This window comes from Hyperoodon ampullatus, assembly GCF_949752795.1.
Source record: "Hyperoodon ampullatus genome assembly, chromosome: 8".
Lineage (NCBI taxonomy): Eukaryota > Metazoa > Chordata > Mammalia > Artiodactyla > Ziphiidae > Hyperoodon > Hyperoodon ampullatus.
Window position 1 is genome coordinate 112,950,670 of NC_136921.1, and position 27,515 is coordinate 112,978,184.

Consider the following 27,515-nt stretch of genomic DNA (forward strand, 5'->3'; position numbering starts at 1 on the left):
TAAAGCACACATTCAGAGACATAAGGCTAGTGGTTCTTCATGCTGGCTGAATATTATAAGCCCCTGGAGTGCTTTAAAAAATTTGAATACCTAGGCTCCACTCTAGAGCAGAATCAGATCAGATCAGAATCTCCGAGGGGCGGCGGCAGCCAGTGGTTCCTTTAAAGCCCCCCAGGTTAAGTGCATGTGCCAGTAAGAGTGAGAACCACTCACCTTTCTAGATCTCAGACTTCACCTGCTCCAGCTCTCTCTCCTAAAGATGCCCTATCAGTTCTGCCCCCTTCACCGCCTGCCCGCCTGCCCACTGCTCCGCCTGCCCTTTGGTGACTGTGCTGTATGTTCTCCAAGACCCAGCATAGCCAGTTTCCTCTGTGAGTTTCCCTCACCTCCTTCCTCTGGGATTAACCACGTCCCTCACTTCTCCTGCTACGCTGGGGGTACCTTGAGATCCCAGGGCCTGGGCGAGGTTGATATCCCATGAAGGTTTGGAGGATACAGCTGAATCCATCTAAAAGCAAGGCAGCGGTTTGAGGAGATGGTATGTGTCATTATCTTCTCTACTTGAGAATAAGTTGGTCTTAAAGGAACTGGCCAAAGTGACACTGAGAATAAAAAGCGCTTCGCTGCTTGCCAGCAAGCTGTCAAACAGCTGGACAAAGAAGCTAGATACAAACATGAAAACCTCCAATGCCACCCTACCCTCCAGAAAACCAAGACTGGTCCTTGATTTTGCTTTTGTATTGCAAGGCAAGGAGATGAGAGGTTGGGTGGCAGTAGAAGTGGTGGTGAAGTGGCAATGTGTGTGCATGCATTTGTGTGTGTGTAACTATGGATGTGTGTCTGTTCCTTCTGAATAAACACACCCTTTTATTAGAACACACAGAGGGAATCTCTGACTCCCAAGTGCTTTCCCCAAATCCTCAATATGTTCTTCATTTCCCAGAAAATAACAATCAGTACAAAAGGGATTGAAGAACACTTCAAATTTACATTTTATCCACCTGTGTATGTTTTATGAAACCCATTAGCAAGGAAATAACTTACATGAGGCCTTACCTTGTTAGTTTGTCTAATTAGTATAAAAAGCCTTGAAAAGAATTTCCAGTTGGCATTATTGCTACATTCAACTACCCCTTTGAGAGTGTTCTCTTACAATGCATGGAAATGGATTGTCTACCCTCATGCAATTAGTTACAAAACAACAGGCGTGTGTAATCAGGGGCCGGGATTCATGAATCAGAACATTTGTGCTGCTCACAGGTGGTTCTTTATTGCAGATCCCCTCTTTGGCAACAGTTAAACTTCTGCACTTAAGGACGGAGGGCCCAGGACCTACACGCAGCCCCACCTGGCATCCCGCGACCTGCACGCAGCCCCACTTGGCGTCCCGCCCGCCCCCGTCGCTGGCCTGCAGCAGCAGCATCTCCTCCAGCTCTCGCCTATGAAGGGGCTCAGCCTGGCGGACGAGGAGGACACTCCCCCGTCCCTCAGCGGGACCCGCGTGCTGGCCAGCAAGACCGCGAGGAGGATCTGCCAGGAGCCCGCCGAGCCGAACCCTAAGCTATCTGCCCCCAGGGTGGAGGATGAACCACTCTTCTGAAAGAAGACCCCCGCCGCTTTGTCGTCTTTCCTATCGAATACCGTGATACTTGGCAGATGTGTAAGAAAGCGGAGGCTTCCTTCTGGACAGCTGAGGAGGTGGACCCTTCCAAGGACTTTCAGCACCGGGAAGCCCTGAAGCCTGAGGAGAGATGTTTCACTTCATATGTTCTGGCTTTCTCTGCAGCAAGGATGGCACAGTAAATGAAAGCTTGGTGGAGCGGCTTAGCCAAGAAGTTCAGATTACGGAAGCCCGTTATTTCTACGGCTTCCAAATTGCCATGGAAAACATACATTCTGAAATGCATAGTCTCCTCATTGACCCTTACATTAAAGATTCCAAAGAAAGGGAATTTCTCTTCAACGCCATTGAGACAATGCTTTGTGTAAAGAAGAAGGCAGATTGGGCCTTGCGTTGGATCGAGGACAAAGAGGCTACGTACGGAGAACGTGTCGTAGCCTTTGCCGCAGTGGAAGGAATCTTCTTTTCTGGTTCTTTTGCATCGATATTCTGGCTCAAGAAACGAGGAATGATGGCCGGCCTCACATTTTCCAATGAACATATTAGCAGAGACGAGGGTTTACACTGAGACTCTGCCTGCCTGATGTTCAAACACCTGCTACACAAACCTTCGGAGCAGAGAGTCAAAGAAATAATCGTCAATGCAGTTAGGCTAGAACAGGAGTTCCTCACGGAGGCCCCGACAGTGAAGCTCATTGGGATGAATTGTGCTTTGATGAAGCAGTACATCGAATTCGTGGCAGACAGACTTATGCTGGAGCTGGGTTTTAGCAAGGTTTTCAGAGTAGAAAATCCATTTGACTTTATGGAGAATATGTCACTGGAAGGGAAGACTAACTTCTCTGAGAAGAGACTAGGCGAGTATCAGAGGATGGGAGTGATGTCCAGTCCGACAGAGAATTCCTTTACCTTGGATGCTGACTTCTAAGCGAACTGAAGATGTGCTCTTATTTTGCTGATTTTTCTTTTTTTCCTTCTTATCAAAAGAGAAAAAAAATCAGCTACTTGAACTGTATTAACCGGCTACACCATAAACTGCCCATCATCTTCATTAATGGCATCTTTAAAACTGTGTAGCTATCTCAAAATCAATCCTGTTAATGCTAGTGGGGTCACCTAGGTTGAAAGCGTTGACAAGAGCTACTCGGATTCTTACGAAAGATCTTGTCCATGTTTGGCGTTTGCAAGCAGGCTGGCTGTACATGACTTCCCCCTGGCTCTTAACAGCACGTTCCTTGGCCTCAAAGTGTGGGGAGTCAAGCGAGTTTGATCCAGCAGGATTAAACAGTTACTGCCACAAGGCAGTAGGAAGACATCAGACTCACTGTTTCAGATTTTAAAGTTTACTTATGATTTGTATATAAAGCTGGCACTTTACACACAAATAAACATAGTTTGTACCGTTGGAGTGAAGGCTTGATTTAACCTAAATTTGTTGGTTTCTACACCAAATACAAAAGTATTCTATTTACCGCTGACGGGAGCCAATTCAAGATTTACTAGGTGATCAACGTAGGTTAAGCCTGTGTAAACTAAGGGTGTTATTTTGATTCTTTCTTTTCTTTGATGAGTTGAAGAGCTTTTTAACTCAATCCTGTGCATACTTAGGTATCAGTATCAGGCAGGTGGTGCCACACAGAACACAGGTTGGTTTTGTGTTCTGTAGCCCACGTCGAGTATTGCGGGGTAAGAGATGTGGAGAAAGGAGACTCTTAACTTAGGTCATTAGGAACTGAAGTGTGATCCGGACTCACTGTGGCTAACGTGGGTGTGCATGAGGGGCGGTATCATTTAATTTCTCAAATTGTATGTTCCCCAACTTCAAGTTAGTAGGAAAGATCCTTGAAGAGTCTTCTTAGCTGGGATCCAAGATATTAACTTTGTCAATTGGTTTTCAAATCATCCTTGAATGAAAGGACCCACGTAAGATCTTTCTCCTATTAAGTGGTAAAACCAGGACTGAAACTGCTTCTCCTAAAAGTTGAGTGTTTATTCTGATTTTGCTTAATTTGTATGTGAATAGGTACTGGTGCCTTAACCATGTGTACTTTAAAGTTAGAAAGTTGTTCTACTATATGTTTTTTTATATTATATCTGTAGTTCATACTTTGAAATAATTACCCAGTATTATTTTGCAGTTCATAATTGATTGAGTGGATGTTGCTCAGTGCAATTACCCCTAGGATTTGCCTAGATGTGAGCATCATCTGCTGGATACTTAAACTTCAGTAGAAAGCTGGTGTTATGTGAATAATTAATACATGCTCCACTCAAATATTAATTTCAGAAGTATAAACTTAATAGATATATTTAATAGGGCTAGTTTGAATCAATCCACCTTTATGTTCCCTCCCCCGCTCCAAAAAAGATGTTACATGGAAGGTAATGCATGACACAAACCGATCCTTTCGCCATGTTTGTTAACACATTGTGTTGTGTGTTGGCTGACCACTGGCCTGTTCTACTGTCAGTTTTCTTCATTTATTGTATTAATATAAATGGCAAAATAGTCAATTAAAAAACTTCTGTAATATGGGACCCTTTTCTACCTTTTAAATTATTGTTATAAAGTTAATCCAGATTATATGGTCCTTACACTCGCGCGACACAAAAATAAACACTTCGCTTGGTGTTGTCAGGTACAGGTGGCAGTTGGAAGCAGATTTTAGGATTCTACCTCCCATTAGCTGTGTGATGCAAGCATTAGCTTCTGCCAACTAGGATTCGTTTTTTTAATCTGTTAAAAGGAAACAGACTTTGTCTAAATAATTTCAAAGTCCTAATATTGAGTACTGCACAAGTGATCAATGATTTAAATAAAACCGTTCTCATGTCAAAAAAAAGAACAACAACAAAAAAGTACAGTGGGATTCTCCCTCTGAAAATTCTGTGTTCAGTGGAAACTTTATACTAAATGATTTTGTGGGTGAAAACTTTGGTTTCACCAGACACATGCTAATGAAACCTTCGGAATGCAGGCATAGAGAACATACAGAAAGCAGGCTGTGAATTTCCAGAAAGGAATGCTGGGAGCTTTTTGAGTGATGGGGAGGGATGACTTGTGGGAAAATTGTGACAACTAACAAGTTTCTGTGGTGTGATTCACATAAATTTGACTTCTGAATGCAGATTAAGTCTCATTGGAAATTTGTGTGCAGGAGGTTAAAGTGGAACTTTGCGGATCAATACATATGACCCAAGGGCACTATTTGTTCCTTTAAATATCCTTGGATCTATTTGGTCTTTCTTGCCCTAAACTTTGATTGGACCAAGTGCCTGGGGAACAGGGATGAGGGGGCTGAACTGGCCTCACTAGACACTGAGTCACCACTCCTCCTTTTATGTCAACTGACTTGAGTGAGTCTTTTAACTCTGGACAGTGTACAGATTCTTCAGAGTCCTTTTAAGTCTTGACAGGGCAGAGGAGTGCAAACACCATTTTGCTTGAGTAACTAATATATATGGCTGGAGATATGAAACAATTAAAATATTAAATAGCTAAGCAATTTTCTGGGGACATTTTGAGGGTTCTTCAACAAGCAACTGTGAAGCAAAGTGGTCTGTGTTATGAGGATAATGGCTCTTGGTTTGTAGGGCTCAACAGCATCACCTGGAGAGCTTGTTGATCTACAGATCGATCATAGCCAGGCCCACCTCCACTCCCAGAGTCTCTGATTCTCTACAGCTGGGAATGGGGCTTAAGAATTTGCATTTCTAACAAGTTCCCAGATGAGGCTGACGCTGTCAGTCCAGGGATCCCATTTCAAGATCCACTGGCGTAGGAAAATATCCAGCCCAGGTGGAGCCCTGAAGGAAACACCATTTCTAGTTCCAAGGGGGAAGAGGAGTGTATGGTGGAGGTGATGATGCCGTAACCGGGATTCGAACCTGTGTCCTTTGTCATTTAACCCATCACCTTCCGGGACAATCAAGGGGGGGTTGGGGGAGGGAAGGGGTAAGGAAGTTCAAGAGCGTTTGTATAGTGTATCCGTAGTTCATACTTTGAAATAATTACCCAGTATTAGTTAGTGAAGAGGCAAAGACTGAAGATACATTGCTGGTTTCCACTGGTAAGGTAGTAAGACTCGACTGAACGTAATTTTTCTTATTTTCTTAAAATCTCTGTCGGCTATATCATAACAGCTCTTAAACAGAATCTCTTAGAAGAATATGTGCAAGTCTTAGGGTATCGGGCAGATGACTAGAAAAGTCATCCCATCAGATGAGTAACTCCAGGGCTTCCCTGGTGGCGCAGTGGTTGAGAGTCCGCCTGCCGATGCAGGGGACACGGGTTCGTGCCCCGGTCTGGGAGGATCCCACATGCCACGGAGCGGCTGGGCCCGTGAGCCATGGCCGCTGGGCCTGCGCGTCCGGAGCCTGTGCTCCGCAACAGGAGAGGCCACGACGGTGAGGGGCCCGTGTACCGCAGAAAAAAAAAAAAAATGAGTAACTCCAATCACCAACCAAGTCCCAGATAAGAGCCTGTCAGAGAGGCCAATGGCCAGTCTGGGCTGGATGACGTAGGAAAGATGGGTGGTACGACCCCTGGCGCCGTGTCAGGGGATGGCTGAGAGGAAAACCAGGGCCCTGCATACCCTTCAGTCTTCCCTCCCCTCTCAGGAACTCTGAGACACCCACCATCTCTGCCTTCATCTCTTCATCATCGTGGAATCACATTTCTCCAGTTCACTCAGGCGTGTGGCCCTGTCTCCTTCCATTCTGCTCAAGTTTGCCTCCTTACTTCCCTTTCTCTTCTTGCCTTGTTCTCAATCCACTGATTTTTTCCCTCTGGCTGCCAACTGTGAACATCGTCCCCACCCACTCTATCAAGGATTTGCTTTTTCAGAAATGGCATCCAATTGGAGGCGATGCAACGTGCCCTGAGGTGGCTTTTCTCATTCACAGGCTGGGATCGCACTTACTGGACAGGATGAATTTATCCTACAGTGAAGCATCTCCCAACCTATGCCCCAAGCATATTAAACAATAACCAAGAGGAATTTGCAGATGCCCGTATAAGGATATAGGGAGGGAGGGGGAGGGGACTGACTGACCTTCCTTCTCCACATTCACCATGTTTACAGCCTTTCTTTGAAGGAGAAAATGCTAACGTTCTCTGGAGACCGGTAATAGACACATATTAAGATCCGACACAAGGAATCCTAAACCGTCCAGCCTCTTATCCAGAAGCACCCCGCTTCCCTTACCTCATCAAGACACCTCTCATACTGTTCCCTTTGATTTTCATTTTCCAAAGCCAACGCTGAATTCTCTGCCTGCAGTAGAGATACAAAAATAATACAGATAAATCAATGAAATGTTGTGTTACGTGACAACTTCTTCAGTACAGTTACTAAATATATCTCCTCAGGATCCAAAACGCTCTTGTAGAAGAATCCTTGACGAGTCTGCTCGAAGTACTATTATAAATCTCTCAGGGATGACTCCTGTCTTATTGTTCACAAAAAGGCATTAGCATTTAAAGAAATGCAAAACTTGATATTTTGAACAGGTAGAAAATCAAATCATGGCCTGATGCGAGAGTGTTCTGTAAGAAAGATTATAATGTTTACTTCATTCTATGAAAATGTAAATGGAAGAAATGCCTTAATCCACTTCATTAAGACCTGTCACAGTTTCACAACCTGGTATTTGTTTAGGTCATGGAAGAGAACCTCAGGTAAATTCGTGAAAGCATAATTCCAAAAGCAAACTAAACCTGTTGTGTTCTTGGTTAAGCAATGACTCTTGAACGTGAGACTATAATGAGAAATGTAAGAACTGCACGTACTTAAGAGTCCCTCGCCCCTCCCCCTGCCTCTTTAAAAGTACTGCTTTCCTGCTCCTAAGAGCCTTGTAGGTACCTTAATGTTAAATAAGTTACTGTAGGATCCTAGGTTGAATATGGTTACTAGGTTACCAGCAGAATAATAAAGGAACAAAAGTATACAGTATAAGCACATTAGGTTTTAGAAGAAGCATGGAATGGTGGCATGAAAATTGCCCTCTGTGTCTGGTGACCTGGACTCACTTTGGCCACTGCTGGCCCCGGCCTGAACCCTGAACTGTATAAGTTAACCCATCCCATGGCTGCCACAGTGATCACCATCCCCATCTCCCAAGGAAACCCGGCTCCACCCACCTCTCATGACAGCCCTCCTTGACATTTAGAAGTGGGCGTACAGACCTTTAGATCATTTTTTTTCAAAACTATGGTATGATTTTTAGGAGGTACACAGATTCACATTTTCCCGTTATACTTTCTTTCAACTTTTTTTGGGGAAATAATTTCAAACTTACAGACGATTTGCAAAAATGGTACAATGAACTGCCGCATACCCTTTCCTTAGATTCACCAATTGTTAACATTTTGCCGCATTTCCCGTATCACTTTCTATCTCTTTTAATTTCTTTCCTGCAACTTGAGAGTAAGCTCTTTATCCCTAACTACTTCTGTGTGTATTTCCCAATAATGAAGACAACCACAGTATAGTTTTCAAAGTCAGGAAATACAGTGTTTATTAATACAGCACCACGATCTGACCTACAGGCCTTATTCCAAATTCATCCATTGTACCAATAATGTCGTTATGGCAAAAGTTTTTTCCAACCTAGAATGCTCTCCAGGATCAGGATCCGATCTTGGATGAATGACAAATCATCTATTTGTCATTCATCCAAGATCGTGTAACTTGGAAGAGCTGTCGTCTATGCTGTTGATCCCTCCCTCCCTCCCTTTGTTTTTTTTTTTTTTGGAAGAGTAGAGGGCAATTATTTTGCGGAATGTCCCTTAATTTGGGTTTCTTTCAAGTTTCCTCCTGCACACCTGGCAGTAACGGCATAGAAATGATACCGGGTCCTTCTCAGTGCGTCGTATCAGAATCGCGTCATGTCCATTTGTCCCATAATTGGACAGGTTAACTTTGATCACTTGGTTAAGGTGGAGTCTTCCAAATCTCTCCACTATAAATTTACTATCTTTCCTTTTAGAATTAATAAGTAAATTGGGGGTAGGTACTTTGAGACTATGAAAATCTCCTATTCCGCATTGAACTTTTATCTACTTATTTTAGCAACCATCAATGAATCTTGCCTGGATCAACAATTACTTCGGTTGAAAATGATGATTTCTACCATTTTTCTACCTACATTTACGAGTCTTCATGACGTCATAAGGAAGTGTTTTTCCTATTTATTTATCAGTATGAATACATGGATTCTTTTATTATTCATAGGGCTATGTCTGTACTCTCAGTATTTATTCTGATGCTCAATTTTCTCAGCTTTGGGAAGGTGAATCTCTTTAAGCTGCGCCCTTTGACATATTTCCTTCATTTTTAAAACATGTTCTTTCTTTTTGGGCCCAGGGAAATGTTCCATGCCCATTTTGCTTGTCTGGTGCCCCATCCCTGAAAGCAGCCATTTTTCCAAGGAATCCTGCTTCTTTTTAGTTGCGCAATGATATTTGGAAACTAAAACCTGGATATTAATGTGTGCAAATTACTACTGAGGGATCGCCGCTCCTAGTCTCTTTCAGTGTAAGGAAGGGTTTCTCCTTCTCTTCCTCTCTTCCCCTCCCTCTCTCCTTGCACATGCGTGCAGACGCGCGGACACACACACACAACCACCCAGAGACCTCCTCCTTGCCCTCCCTTTTCATATTTGTATCTTCCTTTTTCTAGAGTGACAGCATATGGGCTGCTGACATCATTATATTTTCTAATTTCTTCAATCCTAAAGTGCGTACGAAATGGTCACACTACAAAAAAAATAGTACTAAGAAGAATTCACATTTGCTTTTTCTTTAGAATGCAGGTATATAGTAAAAATACTGTGTTCAAAAGATACCAGACTGGCTCTTTCTCACCCCTCACACCTTAATGTGGCTACACTATTTGAAACTGAAGCTAGAAGGGTTGCATTTATGGATATCCTTTACGAGACTCAGAGAAATTTTGAGGAAGTTAACATCTGCTTCTTTCTCAATTTAATTTTATTTAGATTTAAATATGTTTTAAGAAGCAGATTCACAGATGCGGAGAACTCTAGTGGTTACCAGCGGGGGGAGGGAAGGGGGAGGGACAATATAGGGGAAGGGGAGTGAGAGGTACAAGCTACTACGTATAAAATAAGCTACAAGGACACACTGTACCACACAAGGAATATAGCCAACATTTTATAGTAACTATACATGGAGTATAACCTTTAAAAACTATGAATCACTATATTGTACACCTGTAACATATAAGGCTGTACATCAACTATACTTCAATGAAAAATGCTTAAATTGTTTCAAAAAATGAAAATTTATTTTGAAATTCAGTTCAGGTCATTTGTTTCTGATAGCATTCAAATTTAATTTCTCCTCTTCTCATTGGTTTCATTTTATATTTTGAAGATGGAAAACATGAACATGATTCCAAAAGTCAAAACTATACGAAAAGGAGCGAGGTGTCACACTCCCTCTCCTAACCCTCCGACATCACCCCTTCCAGCTCTCACAGATTCTCTCCCAGTGCCCACCACTCCCTTTGTTCTTAGCATCCTTACAATCCTGTGCCCGGCCCCCCCCGTCCTGTTATATATGCAACAATCAACTGTGCCCCCGCCTTTTTTCCTACCAGTTCTCTACTTGCATTCTTTCTGTTTTATCAGTTTATCACTTTCACGTACTATTCTTCCACCCTTGCCCTATACACCCCCGTTTTAGCCTCTTTGCTGGATGGTGACTGGGGAGGCTGGTCTTACACTTCTATTTCCACAGCATCTTGAAATTTTCCCTCTTCTTTTTCCCTTCACAGTCACATCTTCAGATGGTACCTTTCCTCCCAGCCTCATTTTCCCCAGAATCATGGCCTCGCTGAGATGGTCACCTTTGGTCCTGTACACTTTCAAGCCCTGCCCTACAGCCAGTACTGAGATCTGAGCTCGTGGTGTCAGACCGTCTCATTCTGGGAGTGCTTTCCTTGTACCCTCTGCTACCACCCTGCCCTGGCACACACAGCCTCGCTGTGGAGAGTGCTGTGGGGACAGTATGTGGTGTTTATTTTTCTGCAGACAGCAATTGAAGTTCTAGTGTTCTGTTTTCTGGTAACACAGAAGGTGCGGGTTCCGTGTGGTTTGATTTGTGCTTTGATGATTTGAATTTTTTTTTTTTTTTTTGGCAGATGTATGAAAAGTTTCAGATTTAGGCCCGTTTGTTACTTACCAGTGAAACTGACATGGTGTCACTGAACTAGGCTGGGGCACAAAAGCTGAAGTAAACAGTCTGTTTGGATGCCACTGTCAGATCATCCCGACCTATCAGTCATCTTTCAAATCCAACGATTTAAATCCCTGTTTCTCCTTCAACTTTCCATTCTAACACTTGGCTTTGACATTTTTCCTCTGGGCTCGAAACCCTGCTTTAGCAACCCTCTCCCAACACTCCTGTCCCTCAGGTGGGATCCTACCCTGTTCTCTCCATTTTCATCATGGACAGACATCTGCCACATAGCCCAACCCTTCCACCCTCATGCTGATCATCTGTTCAGATTTTTAAGCATTGGTTATCCTCAGACAGTTCCATCATTTCATTCCCCACCCAAACGAAACGGAAAGCTTTTCCTGACTTGCTGTTGGTTCCTCCAGGGCTTGCTCTGGTCTGTCACACTGAACCCCCTTCAGACCTGCAGCCGGTGTAACCCCTCAGCTCCCCGCCCAGCCCAGGTGGGAGGGCCGGTTCTACCCCCTGCAGTTTACCTGGCAATAGCAGGCTGTGTAACCTTCAACAAGTCATGGAACCTTTCTGGGATTACAGTTCTTTAGTAGTTAATAAGTGAAGGGAACATACTAGCCAATCTACAAAGCGACTTCCGGTTCAAATATCTGGATACCATGAATAATGGAGAATTTCAGTTTTATAAAGTCACTGCTTTCTTTGGAGAAAGTTAGCTTCCCTGGGGTCTGCTGGTTTTAGTAAGGCAACAGCACAGAGGATGATGGGGAGAGATAAAGGAGAGAACAGCAATGCCAGCTCACATTGCTTTCACTTGAAAAATCTTGGGAAATAATACGTAAGGAAATAAAGTTGAAAATGGGAATGTATATGGGATGTCTGTGTCTCGCTTCTACCCACAATATCACGTGGCAATAACACTCCGATCGACCCATTCAGATAATTATCATCATTACACCATTTACGTTACTTGCCTTACGTTTACTGCTCTGACAATCTATTACAGGCAAGCAAATTAAATACCTTAAGCGTGCTGGGAAAGACACGGCAGTCACATTTATGGTTAATGCGTTCAGTTACAGAGACCAATTTAATTGATGTAATCCTACATATCCCCGGGGACGACGGAGATAGTAACAATTACGCTGGTGAAGTTAAAATAATCTTGAACTCATGATTTTCTTTAATCCATTTGCATTTATTAGAAATTCAGGATTAACCTGCTACCAACATGAGACAACAGGGGAAGAAAACAGAAAAAGAAAAAAGGAAACTTAATTAAATGTGATTTAAAGAGACAGTGACTATTCGTATGGCAGGGATGGGAGAGGACGAGGCAGAGAGGGAAAGAGAAAATGTCAGGGTCACTACTGAGACTTACAGAATGGTAACATGGGTTTTGTCACTTTAAATCAGTGTGTTATTAAAGCAGTGTACTCAGAGGATGTCATTAGAGTGTTCAGTTAAATATAACAGCGGGTCTTAGGGCTCAGCTTGGTCTTGCACAACAATCAAAAGCTTGTGCCAGACTTAGTCTCTGATTTAGAGGATTTCCCGCTCTGTGTGGTTTCCTCAGGGCTCCAAATTCCAGGGATCTAAATACGTTTCTGGTTTCATCCCTAAAGTCCTTAAATATCTTTATAAAATTGAAGAGCTTCATAGAGTACATCTGTATTGTTTTGCTTTACTGTGGAAAATGGGTCTGAATTAATATATGCAAAAATTTTTTAATTGAAGTATGGTTGATTTACAATGTTGTTGAATTAATGTATGTTTAATATTAATACATGTTTTAGAGAAACTACGTTCCTTAGGGGGTCTGCTTTGTGAACAGACATGCTGGCCGGAGCTTACAAATGATTAAATGGACCAATGCTTCTAAACCGCCGCTCTACATTAATCCTCTAAGTGCTCATTATGTATAAATCTTTCTGTACTATAAATGTGTTTAATACATCTGCTACAGCTGAATGTTTGTGTCCTCCCCACATTCATACGTTGAAATCCTAATGCCCAATGTGATGGTATTAAAGGGTGGGGCCTTTTGAAGGCGAGCAGGTCATGAGGGTGGAGCCCTCAGGAAGGGGATTAGAGTCCTCATAGGGAGGCTCTGAAGGTTGCCAGCCCCACTTCCTTCAGGGAGGACACAGCAAGAAGGCACCAGCTATGGCTATGAACCAAGAAGACGACCCTGACCAGAACTTGACCATGCTGGGGCCTTGATCTTGGACTTCCCAGCTTCCAGAACCGAGAGACACACATTTCTGTTATTTATAAACTACTTGGTCTCTGGTATTTTGTTATAGCAGCCTGAACAGACTAAGACAGTATCCTTTTCCACAGACCAAAGGTAGAATAGGTCTACACAAAAAACTTTCCTCTACATAAAATCACAACTCCACTGTAGGATTGTCACCTGTTATATTCTGTCCCCACTCATCTGTGCAAACATATATTTGCTGCTACATAGCATATGCCATCTCTCAGGTCAGGTCTGGCCCCTGTTCATCTCAAGAAGTTCAAGGTCTCATTCCCCAGGCTACGCCTTTGTTTCCGCTGTTTCAGACGGAATATACTTCACTTTCCCATTGGCTTCTAAATTCTACTTATTTTTTGTGGTCTGGTGAAGATGTGAACCTAAAAACGTATATGGGGGCATATATTTAAATTAAAAAAGTAATTTCAGATGGACAAAAAAGTTTCAAAAACATTACAAAGAGTTCTTCTGTAACTTTCACTCAGATTCCCCAAAGGTTAGCTTTTACCACGCTTGCTTTATCATTTGTTTTATGGAAGAAAGAAGAAGGTGGAAAGAGAAGGATGTCTTCGGAAGGGAAAAGAAAGAGAAGAAAAACTCCAATTCACAATAGTTAAAAGGGCTGCATCCCTGTGGTTTCCCTTCTGTAACGACTGGTCTTTTTCGGAATGATGTCTTCCCAGCTTGCTGAAAGCCCTCAACTCAGCAAAGGCAAACAGGTCAGAATAAAGTCAGAAAAAAGGTATTTCTCAAAAATCATGGTTGGTCCCCAAAGGCAGGAAAGCATACCTTTCTATGATCGCCCCTCTGAATCAGAGTCCTGTGACACTCCAGTTAAATACCTTCATATTTACACCTGAGTTGCCCATTATAGTACCATCCTAACAACTTCACTCTGTGCACCAAGAAACTTCAGATTCGGCCTTCCAAGCAAAACAGAGATGCCCCAAATAGCCTTAATTACACAGTAGTCTGTTCTATTTTGAAAGCCATCTGAGGAGAAAGCATCATGGGAGTGGCTGGGCGTGCCATAAAGCATGCCATCCAAGCGTGCACATTTTCATCTCGTAAAGTGATACAAAGTCTGAAGTCACCAAGAACTGGACCTGGACATTGAATCTCCTTCCCTATATCTTCATCCATTAAAACTTATGGCGTTACTGGATCATTCATCTTATCATGTCTGGTCACTGTGGTGGCCAGGTTGGACGCATAGCTGGCAAAAGGGTGTTTCCCACTGACTGTATTTAAGAGCTACATCTCCACACCTGGGCAACATGTAGGGCTGCTGTGCACTTGGAGACAAATTTTGTCATTCTAGAAAATTTCCAGAAATAGTTATAAGCTCTGCCCATCCACCACAGGAATAGGACATGCATTCTGGAATGCATTCATGGAAGGTTTAGAAGGAATCTCTGTGCCTATACATGCACAGGCACACTGTCAAAGTGTCATTACTCTTGCACTAAAGTAACCTGTGGATGCCCAGTACCTCCGGGCCCAGCACAAGGCACTGGGGAGCTAAATTCAAATAAAATAGCATTCATGTCTCAAGGAGTTCAGGATCCCAAGCAATGAGAACACGTTATGCAGGACCTGTCTGTAGGTTCTTTTTTTTTTTTTTTTTGATTTTTGATTATTTATTTTTTAACATCTTTATTGGAGTACAATTGCTTTACAATGGTGTGTTAGTTTCTGCTATTTAACAAAGTGAATCAGCTATACATATACATATATCCCAGTATCTCCTCCTTCTTGCATCTCCCACCCTCCCTATCCCAACCCTCTAGGTGGTCACAAAGCACCGAGCTGATCTCCCTGTGCTATGTGGCTCCTTCCCACTAGCTATCTAGTTTACACTTGGTAGTGTATATATGCCCATGCCACTCTCTCACTTCGTCCCAGCTTACCTTTCCCCCTCCCCGTGTCCTCAAGTCCATTCTCTACGTCTGCGTCTTTATTGCTGTCCTGCCCCTAGGCTCTTCAGAACCACCTTTTTTTTTTTTAAATTCCATATATATGTGTTAGCACACGGTATTTGTTTTTCTCTTTCTGACTTACTTCACTCTGTATGACAGATTCTAGGTCCATCCACCTCACTACAAATAACTCAGTTTCATTCCCTTTTATGGCTGAATAATATTCCATTGTATATATGTGCCACGTCCTCTTTATCCATTCATCTGTCGATGGACACTTAGGTTGCTTCCGTGACCTGGCTACTGGAAATAGAGCTGCAATGAACATTGTGGTACATGTCTCTTTTTGAATTATGGTTTTCTCAGGGTATATGCCCAGTAGTGTGATTTCTGGGCCGTGTGGTAGTTCTATTTTTAGTTTTTTAAGGAACCTCCATACAGTTCTCCATAGTGGCTGTACCAATTCACATTCCCACCAACAGTGCAGGAGGGTTCCCTTCCCTCCACACCCTCTCCAGCAACTGTTACTTGTAGATTTTTTGATGATTGCCATTCTGACTGGTGTGAGGTGATACCTCATTGTAATTTTGATCTGCATTTCTCTAATAATTAGTGATGTTGAGCATCTTTTCGTGTGACTACTGGCCATCTGTATGTCTTCTTTGGAGAAGTGTCTATTTAGGTCTTTCTGTCTAAGGTCTGTTTTGACAATTTGATTTTAGAAACCCAATATCAAAGCATCATAAAGCTGTTAGTACCTGTACCTCCTCCCCCATTAATGAGGTTACTTCCTTTGTCTCTGAACTTGCTAAGCGGGATTAACTTGACCTCCCCTCCCCTGAAACTCTATCTCTCCTCTCCACTAGCTAGAAGAGGAAAATTGATCTTTTCAGCCTGGAACAGATTGTACTTGGGACTCAGGCTTGTGTTGATTCAGGGAAGTGAAGCTCTGTATGTCTGACAAGTGTGTGTTTTTAAAGACTGGTACAAATATTTTATTATTCCAAACATTTAATACTATTGTCAAATTATTCCAAATTATTCCTATTAAAATTGAAAAACTCAGCAATTTCAAAAATTACATATTTGCACTCAAGATGCAACAAGTAATTTCTAATCATGACAGAGCCTAAAATGCAGGTACCCTAACGGTCTTAGCCAAAACAACCTTTGAACATATTTTGCTCCCCAGATGTGTATTCAGAAATACCAAATCTCTTTGACTTTCAAGCAACAGGGGACTAGAGTGAATTCTGTGGTTTTATAAGCGTCACAGAGAAATGTCACAGAACTAAGAAACGTGAACAGATCTGATCACTTTGTTGCATAGAGGATATTTGTGACATTAACCATCAGTCATTTTAGAAGTTGAATTGTTCAAAACTTGATTGATTTACATAATGTAATATCAATTAAGATATTGACCTTATTACCTCATTTAATTGAAGACCCCTAGACTGTATGGGGTAGATAGTGTTAGCTCCATTTCACAGATTAAAAAATAAACTTAAAGAAACTGCCCATATACATCCTTTATACTACAGGAATAATATCGTTATCTACACAAGTCCTTATTCCTTAAGTATTTTGAAGAAGAGCATATAAACAAAGAAAGCCCAATAAATATAGCATGAGTGTTTGTCCCCACTCAGCCGAAAAGCAAGCAATTTGGGTTGTTTAACTGACTGGGAATTCCTTCAGGAATAGGAATCTTTGACCTCTGAACTATACAGGAACTGGAAGACAAAACAGGGGAAGCAAACAAAGCACAGACATTTGCACTCCAGGAATCGTTTTACCCCCAAAATGAAGTTACTTGAAAATGTAAGTTAAAAGTACAAAGATATATCATTACACGTGCACCAAGTTGGCACGAACAGAAAAAAGGTAAAAGGCAAGTGCTGGTGAATACGTGGAGAAATAGGAGCTCTGATATCACACCGGGAGGAGGTATAAATAAATGTATTCACATAGAACAGTTTGGCTTAACCTACCGAAGGAGAAGATGCTTATACCTCTCAGCCCAGCAAAGCCACCTCTAGGTACATCTGCTACAGACGTCTGTGAACAGCTGTAACAGGATGGCCATACACATATGTTCACAGCATCTTTGCTCTTATGAGCTCCCAGACGGAGATAATCCAAATGAAGACTAACAGTACAACTGGCAATTTGTGGTACATTTATATAATGAAATAATATACAGAAGTGAAAAACAGTGGAATAGAGCATGAAAAATGGATAACACATATGAATCTTGCAACGACATCACTGAGTGAAAGAAGCAGGATGTACATTCAAACATATTTATACAAGTACACGTACATGGGCATACACATACATACACATTATCTCCCCAAATGATTCCAAGTACACATGTTAAAACTGGAAAAATTATATTGTTTGGGAATACAAAAATACGAAGTACAACTATTTTTTTCAGAAAGCAAGAAAAGGATTATTCCAGAAGCCAGATGAATAATCGCCTCCGGTGGGGAGAAAGGAAGCTGTGATGAGAGAGGAACCTGTGGGGGCCTCTGGGCTCCTGGCGATATTTCATTGGCTGACCTAGTAGCCGTTCTTCAATTGTTTGCATTATAATTTTTCACTGTAAATATACATTTTATGCACTTGTTTGTAAACACATTTCACACACACACACACGAACACACACGCAAATAAGTAATAGAGCACAAGGCGGGGCTTGAGGGCAAGGGAGTTCTGGAAGGGTCTAGGTGTACTCGGGCAGCCAGTTCTGCTCTTACAGGGTCAGAGGGTACAGAGCAGGGACACAGGGCAGGGCAAAGGACAAAGAGGTGGAAGGAGCCAGACGCTGTGGTGAAGGGACACGACCAAATGTGTATTTGAAGTAACTAACTCCCGGCACCAGCGATGAAGCGGGATTACAGTGGCAGGTGGGGAGATCAGAAAACATGTGAGTGCAGCATCCTGTCAAGGACCACCTGCCCCTGAAATACAACGGTGGCATCGGGGAGGAGGGGGGAAGACACACACTGGAGAAAGAATTCGGAACAGATTCTTCAGCTCCTTACCAGCACCTGGGTGAGAAGGACAGCCGAGAACCAAAGACAAAACCAAGGTTGATATTCTAGGTCTCTGAGACAGTGGTAAGGTCCTTGACAGAAAAGCAAAGTGAGATAAACAGTGTTACGTGAGATTTTTAGAAAAAAATCTATTGCTCTGCCATGGAACAATTTTTTCCCCCTTCCTAGAGAGAAGACAAAATGACAGCAGGTGTATAAGCCTTACTCTTCAGCAACGTACGCCAGCAGTCCACACTGACCCCTCTCCCCTGTCTTTGCTTTGTTTCCATGTTTCCAGGACACCCTTTTCAGTGACGCTGATGGCTCGCTCTGATGCTCCCTTTCTCTTTAGGGAAGAATAATATCCCTTTGCTTAAGAATTCACAAGGAATGACCCAGCAATCCCACTACTGGGCATATACCCAGAGACAACCATAATGCAAAAAGACACATGCACTCCAGTGTTCACTGCAGCACTATTTACAATAGCCAGGACATGAAAGCAACCTAAATGCCCATCGACAGACGAATGGATAAAGAAGATGTGCTACATATATACAATAGAATATTACTCAGCCTTAAAAAGGAACTTAAACTGCATCATGGGTAGAGACGTGGATGGACCTAGAGTCTGTCATACAGAGTGAAGTAAGTCAGAAAGAGAAAAACAAATATCGTATATTAACGCATATATGTGGAACCTAGAAAAATGGTACAGGTGAACCAGTTTGCAAAGCAGAAATAGAGACACAGATATAGAGGACAAACGTATAGACACCAAGGTGGGAAAGTGGAGGTGGCGGGGGGTGGTGGGATGAATTGGGAGATTGGGATTGACATATATACACTAATAGGTATAAAATAGATAACTAATAAGAACCTGCTCTCTAAAAAAAAATAAATAAAATTCAAAAAAAAAAAAGATAGACACTGATCTTTCCTCAGGAAAACACACGAAGCAGAGCCACAGCTGACTCTTGCCAACATGTAACAAAAGCAAGAAATAAAACTTTAATCTTGTAAACATCTGGGCTTGTTTTGTTGTTGTTTGACCACAGCATAACCTGTAAAAATTTAATAATATATAAAATATACCAGTGGAGTAGTTTCGGAAGCCAGAAAGATGGTAAAACATGTTAAGTAATGGGGAAACATTTGATAATGCTATCGAAAGCAGTAACATGGAATAAAGTTATACATCAAATGAAAAAAACAAAAAAAAAAAAACAAAAAGAAACAAACAAAAAAAGAATTCACAAGGAAAATGGTATTAAGCTTTAGGAAGATTACAATTAAAATTAATTAGCAAGCATAATCTCTGGCCTTTCCACTCAGGACAACTGCCCTTCCAATTGGTGAGCGGATGGATGGTCAAGAGTCAGTGGAAGGCTGCCTCAGCCCTGCTCTGAACTCCCATTTGTCCCCTACGTGAGTGGGCAGTAGCTGCTCCAACACTTGGAGCCTTCTGCCTTCTTCTGAGGATGGAGTACGATGGGGGAATCCAGTGGCTAAGGATAATTTAGTTTGGCTATTCCCTTTAGCTGAAATTATAAGGACATGTGACACCCCTTGACTCATTTCTATCATTTGGTGTCCTGAAATTTACTCACTGGGGTTCAGAAAATCTAAATAAGATCTGGCCACAAGAGAGGAATTACCCTCAAATTTGTGGCAGTTCTCAAAATAATGAGTTTTGAAGAAACAAGCAGTTCAGTTTTGTATATTTGAGGTGTGAGAGTAACATCTGGAAGAGATCCATCCAGGTGCTGGAAATGTGGGTTAAATTTGAGATGGAAGCCAGAGCTAGAGTCACTGGCGTATCTGTGTCAGAGACGAGCAAAGGAGCTCTGGAAAATGATGATGACGATGACAATGGGAGTTAACGAGTATGGATGGTTACTATGTGCCAGGCTCCGCGCTCAGCACTTAGTATACTTGATCTCATGGAATTCTTACAGCAGTGCTATAGAGAGACTATTCTGTCCATTCTCCAGATGAGTAACCTGAGACTCAGAGAGATTTAGTGGTTTTCTTCAGGTCACATGGACCTAACTGAATGAGAAGCACTCTGAGCCATTACAGTAAACTTTTTAGCAACCTGCCCTCCCGCTTGCTTTTGCTTTAATGCAATTATGCTAAACTGAATCCCCTTCTAGAAATGACATCCTTTATTTGCAAGTCCAGGGGCTAAAAGGGGGTGGGTGATCTTCCACTTCCCCTGAGAGAATTGGCAAGCAGTGGGATTTGCTGTGAAAACCTTGGGGAGAGAGGAAAACTAACACGCTTACACACAGCCCTGATTCTTCTCATTCTACCTTTGAAAACTTCCTGAGTTGCTTCCTGTGGGTGAGTGGATGGGTGCTGGCAGATAGTTTTAAGCAGCTGGCACCCTGTGGTGATAAGGGATGAGGTGGCTGAAATGTAATCCCTTATTGAGGGCTGGATAAAAACAGAGTAAACACCTCAGGTGACAGCTCAGCTCAGGGGCAATAACAGCCATGTAGGTTGGGAAGCTGGCAGCCACCAATTTTATTAAAAGATTTTTCTCTTTGAATTACACATCATGTTACAAAGATAATATTGGATCAATGTGTACATTATGTACTTATCCACTGATGCTACTAAGGAGCATTATACCTAGATGACGTCTCAGACAGACATTTTAAGGATAAGGAAAGTGTGGTATTAAGAGACCTGGCTTTTCAGTTATAGTTTGGTGGTTTTAAAAACATTTTCAGGAAGTGCAGAGCTCCGCCATAACTGACTCCACTGTGTGGCTGACAAGGTCTTGGTGCTCCAGCCGGGTGTCAGGCCTCAGCCTCTGAGGTGGGAGAGCTGAGATCAGGACATTCAACCACCAGAGACCTGCTGGCCCCACGTAATATCAGTCGGTGAGACCTCTCCCAGAGATCTCCGTCTCAATGCTAAGACCCAGCTCCACTCAATGACCAGCAAGTTCCAGTGCTGGACACTCTATGCCAAACAACTAGCAAGACAGGAACACAACCCCACCCATTAGCAGAGACGCTGACTAAAATAATAATAAGTTCACAGACACCCGAAAACACACCACTGGACACGGTTCTGCCCACAAGAAAGACAAGGTCCAGGCTAATCCACCAGAACACAGGCATCAGTCCCCTATACCAGGAAGCCTACATAACCCACTGAACCAACCTTAGCCACTGGGGGAAGACACCAAAAACAATGGGAACTATGAACCTACAGCCTGCGAAAAGGAGACCCCAAACACAGTAAGTTAAGCAAAATGAGAAAAAAGAGAAATACACAGCAGATGAAGGAGCAAAGTAAAAACCCACCAGACCAAAAAAATGAAGAGGAAATAGGCAGCCTACCTGAAAAGAATTCAGAGTAATGATAGTAAAGATGATCCAAAATCTTGGAAATAGAATGGAGAAAATACAAGAAATGTTTAACAAGGACCTAGAAGAACTAAAGAACAAACAATGATGAACAACACAATAAATGAAATTAAAAATTCTCTAGAAGGGATCAATAGCAGAATAACTGAGGCAGAAAACAGATAAGTGACCAGAAAGATAAAATAGTGGAAATATCTATGAAAGAGCAGAATAAAGAAGAAGGAATGAAAAGAACTGAGGACAGTCTCAGAGACCTCTGGGACAATATTAAACACAGCAACATACGAATTATAGGGGTCCCAGAAGAAGAAGAGAAAAAGAAAGGGACTGAGAAAATATTTGAAGAGATTATAGTTGAAAACTTCCCTAATATGGGAAAGTAAATAGTCAATCAAGTCCGGGAAGTGCAGAGAGTCCCATACAGGATAAATCCAACAAGAAACACGCCAAGACACATATTCATCAAACTATCAAAAATTAAATACAAAGATAAAACATTAAGAGCAGCAAGGGAAAAGCAACAAATAACATAAAAGGGAATCCCCATAAGGTCAATAGCTGATCTTTCAGCAGAAACTCTGCAATCCAGAAGGCAGTGAGAGAACATATTTAAAGTGATGAAAGGGAAAAACCTACAACCAAGATTACTCTACCCAGCAAGGATCTCATTCAGATTTGACAGACAAATAAAACCTTTACAGACAAGAAAAAGCTAAGAGAATACAGCACCAACAAACCAGCTTTACAAGAAATTCTAAAGGAACTTCTCCAGGAAGGAAACACAAGAGAAGGAAAAGCCCTACAATAACAAACGCAAAACAATTAAGAAAATGGTAATAGGAACATACATATCAGTAATTACCTTAAATGTAAATGCTCCAACCAAAAGACATACACTGGCTGAATGGATACAAAAACAAGACCCGTATATATGCTGTCTACAAGAAACCCACTTCAGACCTAGGGACACATACAGACTGAAAGTGAGGGGATGGAAAAAGATATTCCATGCAAATGGAAATCAAAAGAAAGCTGGAGTGGCAATTCTCATATCAGACAAAATAAGACTTTAAAATAAAGACTTACAAGAGACAAACAAGGACACTAAATAATGATCAAGGGATCAATCCAAGAAGAAGATGTAACAATTGTAAATATTTATGCACCCAACATAGGACACCTCAATACATAAGGCAAATACTAACAGCCATAAAAGGGGAAATCAACAGTAACACAGTAACAGTAGGGGACTTTAACACCACACTTTCACCAATGGACAGATAATACAAAATGAAAATAAATAAGGAAATACAAGCTTTAAATGACACCTTAAACAAGATGGAGTTAATTGATATTTAAAGGACATTCCATCCAAAAACAACAGAATACACTTTCTTCTCAAGTGCTCAAGGAACATTCTCCAGGATAGATCATACCTTGGGTCACAAATCAAGCCTTGGTAAATTTAAGAAAACTGAAATCATAGCAAGTATCTTTTCCGACCACAACGCTATGAGACTAGATATCAATTACAGGAAAAAACTGTGAAAAATACAAACACATGGAGGCTAAACAATACACTACTCAATAACCAAGAGATCACTGAAGAAATCAAAAAAGAAATCACAAAACACCTAGTAACAAATGAGAATGAAAACACAATGACCCAAAACCTACGAGATGCAGCAAAGGCAGTTCTAAGAGGGAAGTTTATAGCAATACAATCCTACCTCAAGAAACAAGAAACATCTCAAATAAAGAACCTAACCTTACACCTAAAGTAATAGGGAAAGAAGAACAAAAACCCCCAAAGTTAGCAGAAGGAAAAAATCATAAAGATCAGATCAGAAATAAATGAAAAAGAAATGAAGAAAACGATAGCAAAGATCAATAAAAGTAAAAGCGGGTTCTTTGAGAAGATAAACAAAATTGATAAACGTTTAGCCAGACTCATCAAGAAAAAGAGGGAGAGGACTCAAATCAATAAAATTGGAAATGAAACAAGAGAAGTTACAGCAGACACTGCAGAAATACAAAGCATCCTAAGAGACTACTACAAGCAACTCTATGCCAATAAAATGGACAACCTGGAAGAAATGGACAAATTCTTAGAAGGGTATAACCTTCCCAGTACGAAACAGAAAATAAGAACAGACCAATCACAAGTAATGAAATTGAAAGTGTGATTAAAAATCTTCCAACAAACAGAAGTCCAGGACCAGATGACTTCACAGGTGAATTCTATAAAACATTTAGAGAAGAGCTAACACCCATGCTTCTCAAACTCTTCCAAAAAATTGCAGAGGAAGGAACACTCCTAAACTCATTCTATGAGACCACCATCACCCTGATACTAAAACCAGACAAAGATACTAGAAAGAAAGAAAATTACAGACCAATATCACTGATGAATATAGATACCAAAATCATCAACAAAATACTAGCAAACAGAATCCAACAACACATTAAAAGGATCACACACCATGATCAAGTGGGATTTATCCCAGGGATGCAAGGATTCTTCAGTATATGCAAATCAATCAATGTGATACACCATATTAACAAACTGAAGAAGAAAAACCATATGATCATCTCAACAGATGCAGAAAAAGCTTTTGACAAAATACAACACAAATTTTTGATAAAAACTCCCCAGAAAATGGGCATAGAGGGAACTTACCTCAACATACTAAAGGCCATATACGACAAACCCACAGCAAACATTATTCTCAATGGCGAAAAACTGAAAGCAGTTCCTCTATGATCAGGAATAAGACAAGGATGTCCTCTCTTGCCACTATTATTCAACACAGTTTTGGAAGTCCTAGCTACGGCAATCAGAGAAGAAAAAGAAATAAAAGAAATACAAATTGGAAAAGAAGTAAAACTGTCACTGTTTGCAGATGACATGATACTACACATAGAGAATCCTAAAAATGCCACCAGAAAACCGTTAGAGCTAATCAATGAATTTGGTAATGTTGCAGGATACAAATTAATGTACAGAAATCTCCTGCATTCCTGTACGCTAACAACGAAAGATCAGAAAACAATCACATTCAACATTGCAACAAACAGAATAAAATACCTAGGAATAAGCCTACCTAAGAAGGGAAAAGACCTATACTCAGAAAACTACAAGACACTGATGAAAGAAATCAAAGATGACACAGGGATGGAGAGATATACCATATTCTTGGATTGTAAGAATCAATATTGTGAAGATGACTATACTATCCAAAGCAATCTACAGATTCAATGCAATCCCTATCAAATAACCAGTGGCATTTTTTACAGAACTAGAACAAAAAATCTTAAAATTTGTATGGAGACAAAAAAGACCCAAATAGCCAAAGCAGTCTTGAGGGGAACAAATGGAGCTGGAGGAATCAGACTCCCTGACTTCAGACTACACTACAAAGCTACAGTAATCAAGACAGTATGGTACTGGCACAAAAACAGAAACATAGATCAATGGAACGGGATAGAAAGCCCAGAGGCAAACCCATGCACATATGGTAACCTTACCTTTGATAAAGAAGGCAAGAGTATACAATGGAGAAAAGACAACCTCTTCAATAAGTGGTGCTGGGAAAACTGGACAGCTACATGTAAAAGAATGAAATTAGAACACTCCCTAACACCATACACAAAAATAAACTCAAAATGGATTAAAGACCTAAATGTAAGGCCAGACACTTTAAAACTCTTAGAGGAAACATAGGCAGACACTCTATGACATAAATCACAGCAAGATCCTTTTTGACCCACCTCCTAGAGAAATGGAAATAAAAACAGAAGTAAACAAACAGGGTCTAATGAAACTTAAAAGCTTTTGCACAGGAAAGGAAACCATAAACAAGACGAAAAGACAGCCCGCAGAATGGGAGAAAATATCTGTAAATGCAGCAACTGACAAAGGTTTAATCTCCAAAATTTACAAGCAGCTCATGCAGCTCAATATCAAAAAAGAAAACAACCCAATCCAGAAATAGGGAGAAGACCTAAATAGACATTTCTCCAAAGAAGATATAAAGATTGCCAACAAACACATGAAAGGATGCTCAATATCACTAATCATTACAGAAATGCAAATCGAAACTACAGTGAGGTATCACCTCACACCAGTCAGAATGGCCATCTTCAGAAAATCTACAAACAACAAGTGCTGGAGAGGGTGAGGAGAAAAGGGAACCCTCTTGCACTCTTGGTGGGAATGTAAATTGATACAGCCACTATGGAGAACAGTATGGAGGCTCCTTAAAATACTAAAAATAGAACTACCATATGACCCAGCAATCCCACTACTGGGCATATACCCTGAGAAAACCATAATTCCAAAAGAGTCATGTACCACCATGTTCACTGCAGCTGTATGCACAACAGCCAGGACATGGAAGCAACCTAAGTGTCCATCAATTGATGAATGGATAAAGAAAACGTGTCACATATATACAATGGAATATTACTCAGCCATAAAAAGAAATGAAACTGAGTTACTTGTAGTGAGGTGGATGGACCTAGAGTCTGTCATATAGAGTGAAGTCAGAAAGTGAAAAACAAATACCATATGCTAACACATATATATGGAATCTAAAAAAAAAAAAATTGTCATGAAGAACCTAGGGGCAGGATGGGACTAAAGACTCAGACCTACTAGAGAATGGACTTGAGGACACGGGGAGGGGGAAGGGTAAGCTGGGACAAAGTGAGAGAGTGGTATGGACATATATACACTACCAAATATAAAATCGATAGCTAGTGGGAAGCAGCTGCATAGCACAGGGAGATCAGCTCGGTGCTTGGTGACCACCTAGAGGGGTGGGATAGGGAGGGTGGAAGGGAGGGAGACGCAAGAGGGAAGAGATATGGGGATATATGTATATGTATAGCTGATTCACTTTATTATAAAGCAGAAACTAACATACCATTGCAAAGCAATTATACTCCAATAAAGATGTTAAAAAAAAATAATGAGGTATCACCTCACACCACTCAGAATAGCCATCATCAAGAAATCTACAAAGAATAAATGCTAGAGAGGGTGTGAAGAAAAGGGAACCCTCTTGCACTGTTGGTGGGAATGTAAATTGATACAGCCACTATGGAAACAGTATGGAAGTTCCTTAAAAAACTAAAAATAGAACTACCACACGACCCAGCAATCCCACTACTGGGCATATACCCTGAGCAAACCATAATTCAAAAAGAGTCATGTACCAATATATTCACTGCAGCTCTATTTACAATAGCCAGGACATGGAAGCAATCTAAGTGTCCATCGATAGATGAATGGATAAAGAAGATGTCGGGCTTCCCTGGTGGCGCAGTGGTTGAGAATCTGCCTGCTAATGCAGGGGACACGGGTTCCAGCCCTGGTCTGGGAAGATCCCACATGTCGCGGAGCAACTAGGCCTGTGAGCCACAACTACGGAGCCTATGTGTCTGGAGCCTGTGCTCCGCGGCAAGAGAGGCCGCGATAGTGAGAGGCCCGCGCACTGCGATGAAGAGTGGCTTGCCACAACTAGAGAAAGCCCTCGCACAGAAATGAAGACCCAACAAAGCCATAAATAAATAAATAAATAAATAAAAGCCAAGCATTTGAAGCCCTTAAAAAAAAAAAAAAGAAGATGTGGCACATATATACAATGGAATATTACTCAGCCATTAAAAGAAATGAAATTGAGTTATTTGTAGTGAGGTGGATGGACCTAGAGTCTGTCATACAGAGTGAAGTAAGTCAGAAAGAGAAAAACAAATACCGTATGCTAACACATGTATATGGAATCTAAGAAAAAAATGGGTCTGAACAACCTAGGGGCAGGACAGGAATAAAAATGCAGATGTAGAGAATGGACTTGAGGACACGGGGAGGGGAGAGGGTAAGCTGAGATGAAGTGAGAGAGTGGCATGGACATATATACACTGCCAAATGTAAAATAGATAGCTAGTGGGAAGCAGCTGCATAGCACAGGGAGATCAGCTGGGTGATTTGTGACCACCCAGAGGGGTGGGATAGGGAGGGTGGGAGGGAGACGCAAGAGGGAGGAGATATGGGGATGTATGTATACTTA

The 27,515-nt window shown here is 41.5% G+C and overlaps 1 protein-coding gene and 1 pseudogene across 2 annotated transcripts in view; one reads left to right on the forward strand and one right to left on the reverse strand.

The window, feature by feature from the left end:
- Positions 1 to 27,515, reverse strand: part of NCKAP5 (NCK associated protein 5) — a gene marked incomplete at both ends in the record, with an annotated part of 941,793 nt that overhangs the window by 194,591 nt on the left and 719,687 nt on the right. The window contains one exon of the mRNA XM_079709823.1: positions 6,829 to 6,897. Within this exon, the coding sequence (XP_079565949.1) occupies positions 6,829 to 6,897 (69 nt within the window). The remainder of the gene's footprint in view (positions 1 to 6,828; positions 6,898 to 27,515) is intronic.
- Positions 1,657 to 2,549, forward strand: LOC307056736 (ribonucleoside-diphosphate reductase subunit M2-like; annotated as a pseudogene). The gene has a single exon. The product of its transcript is annotated as a ribonucleoside-diphosphate reductase subunit M2-like (transcript).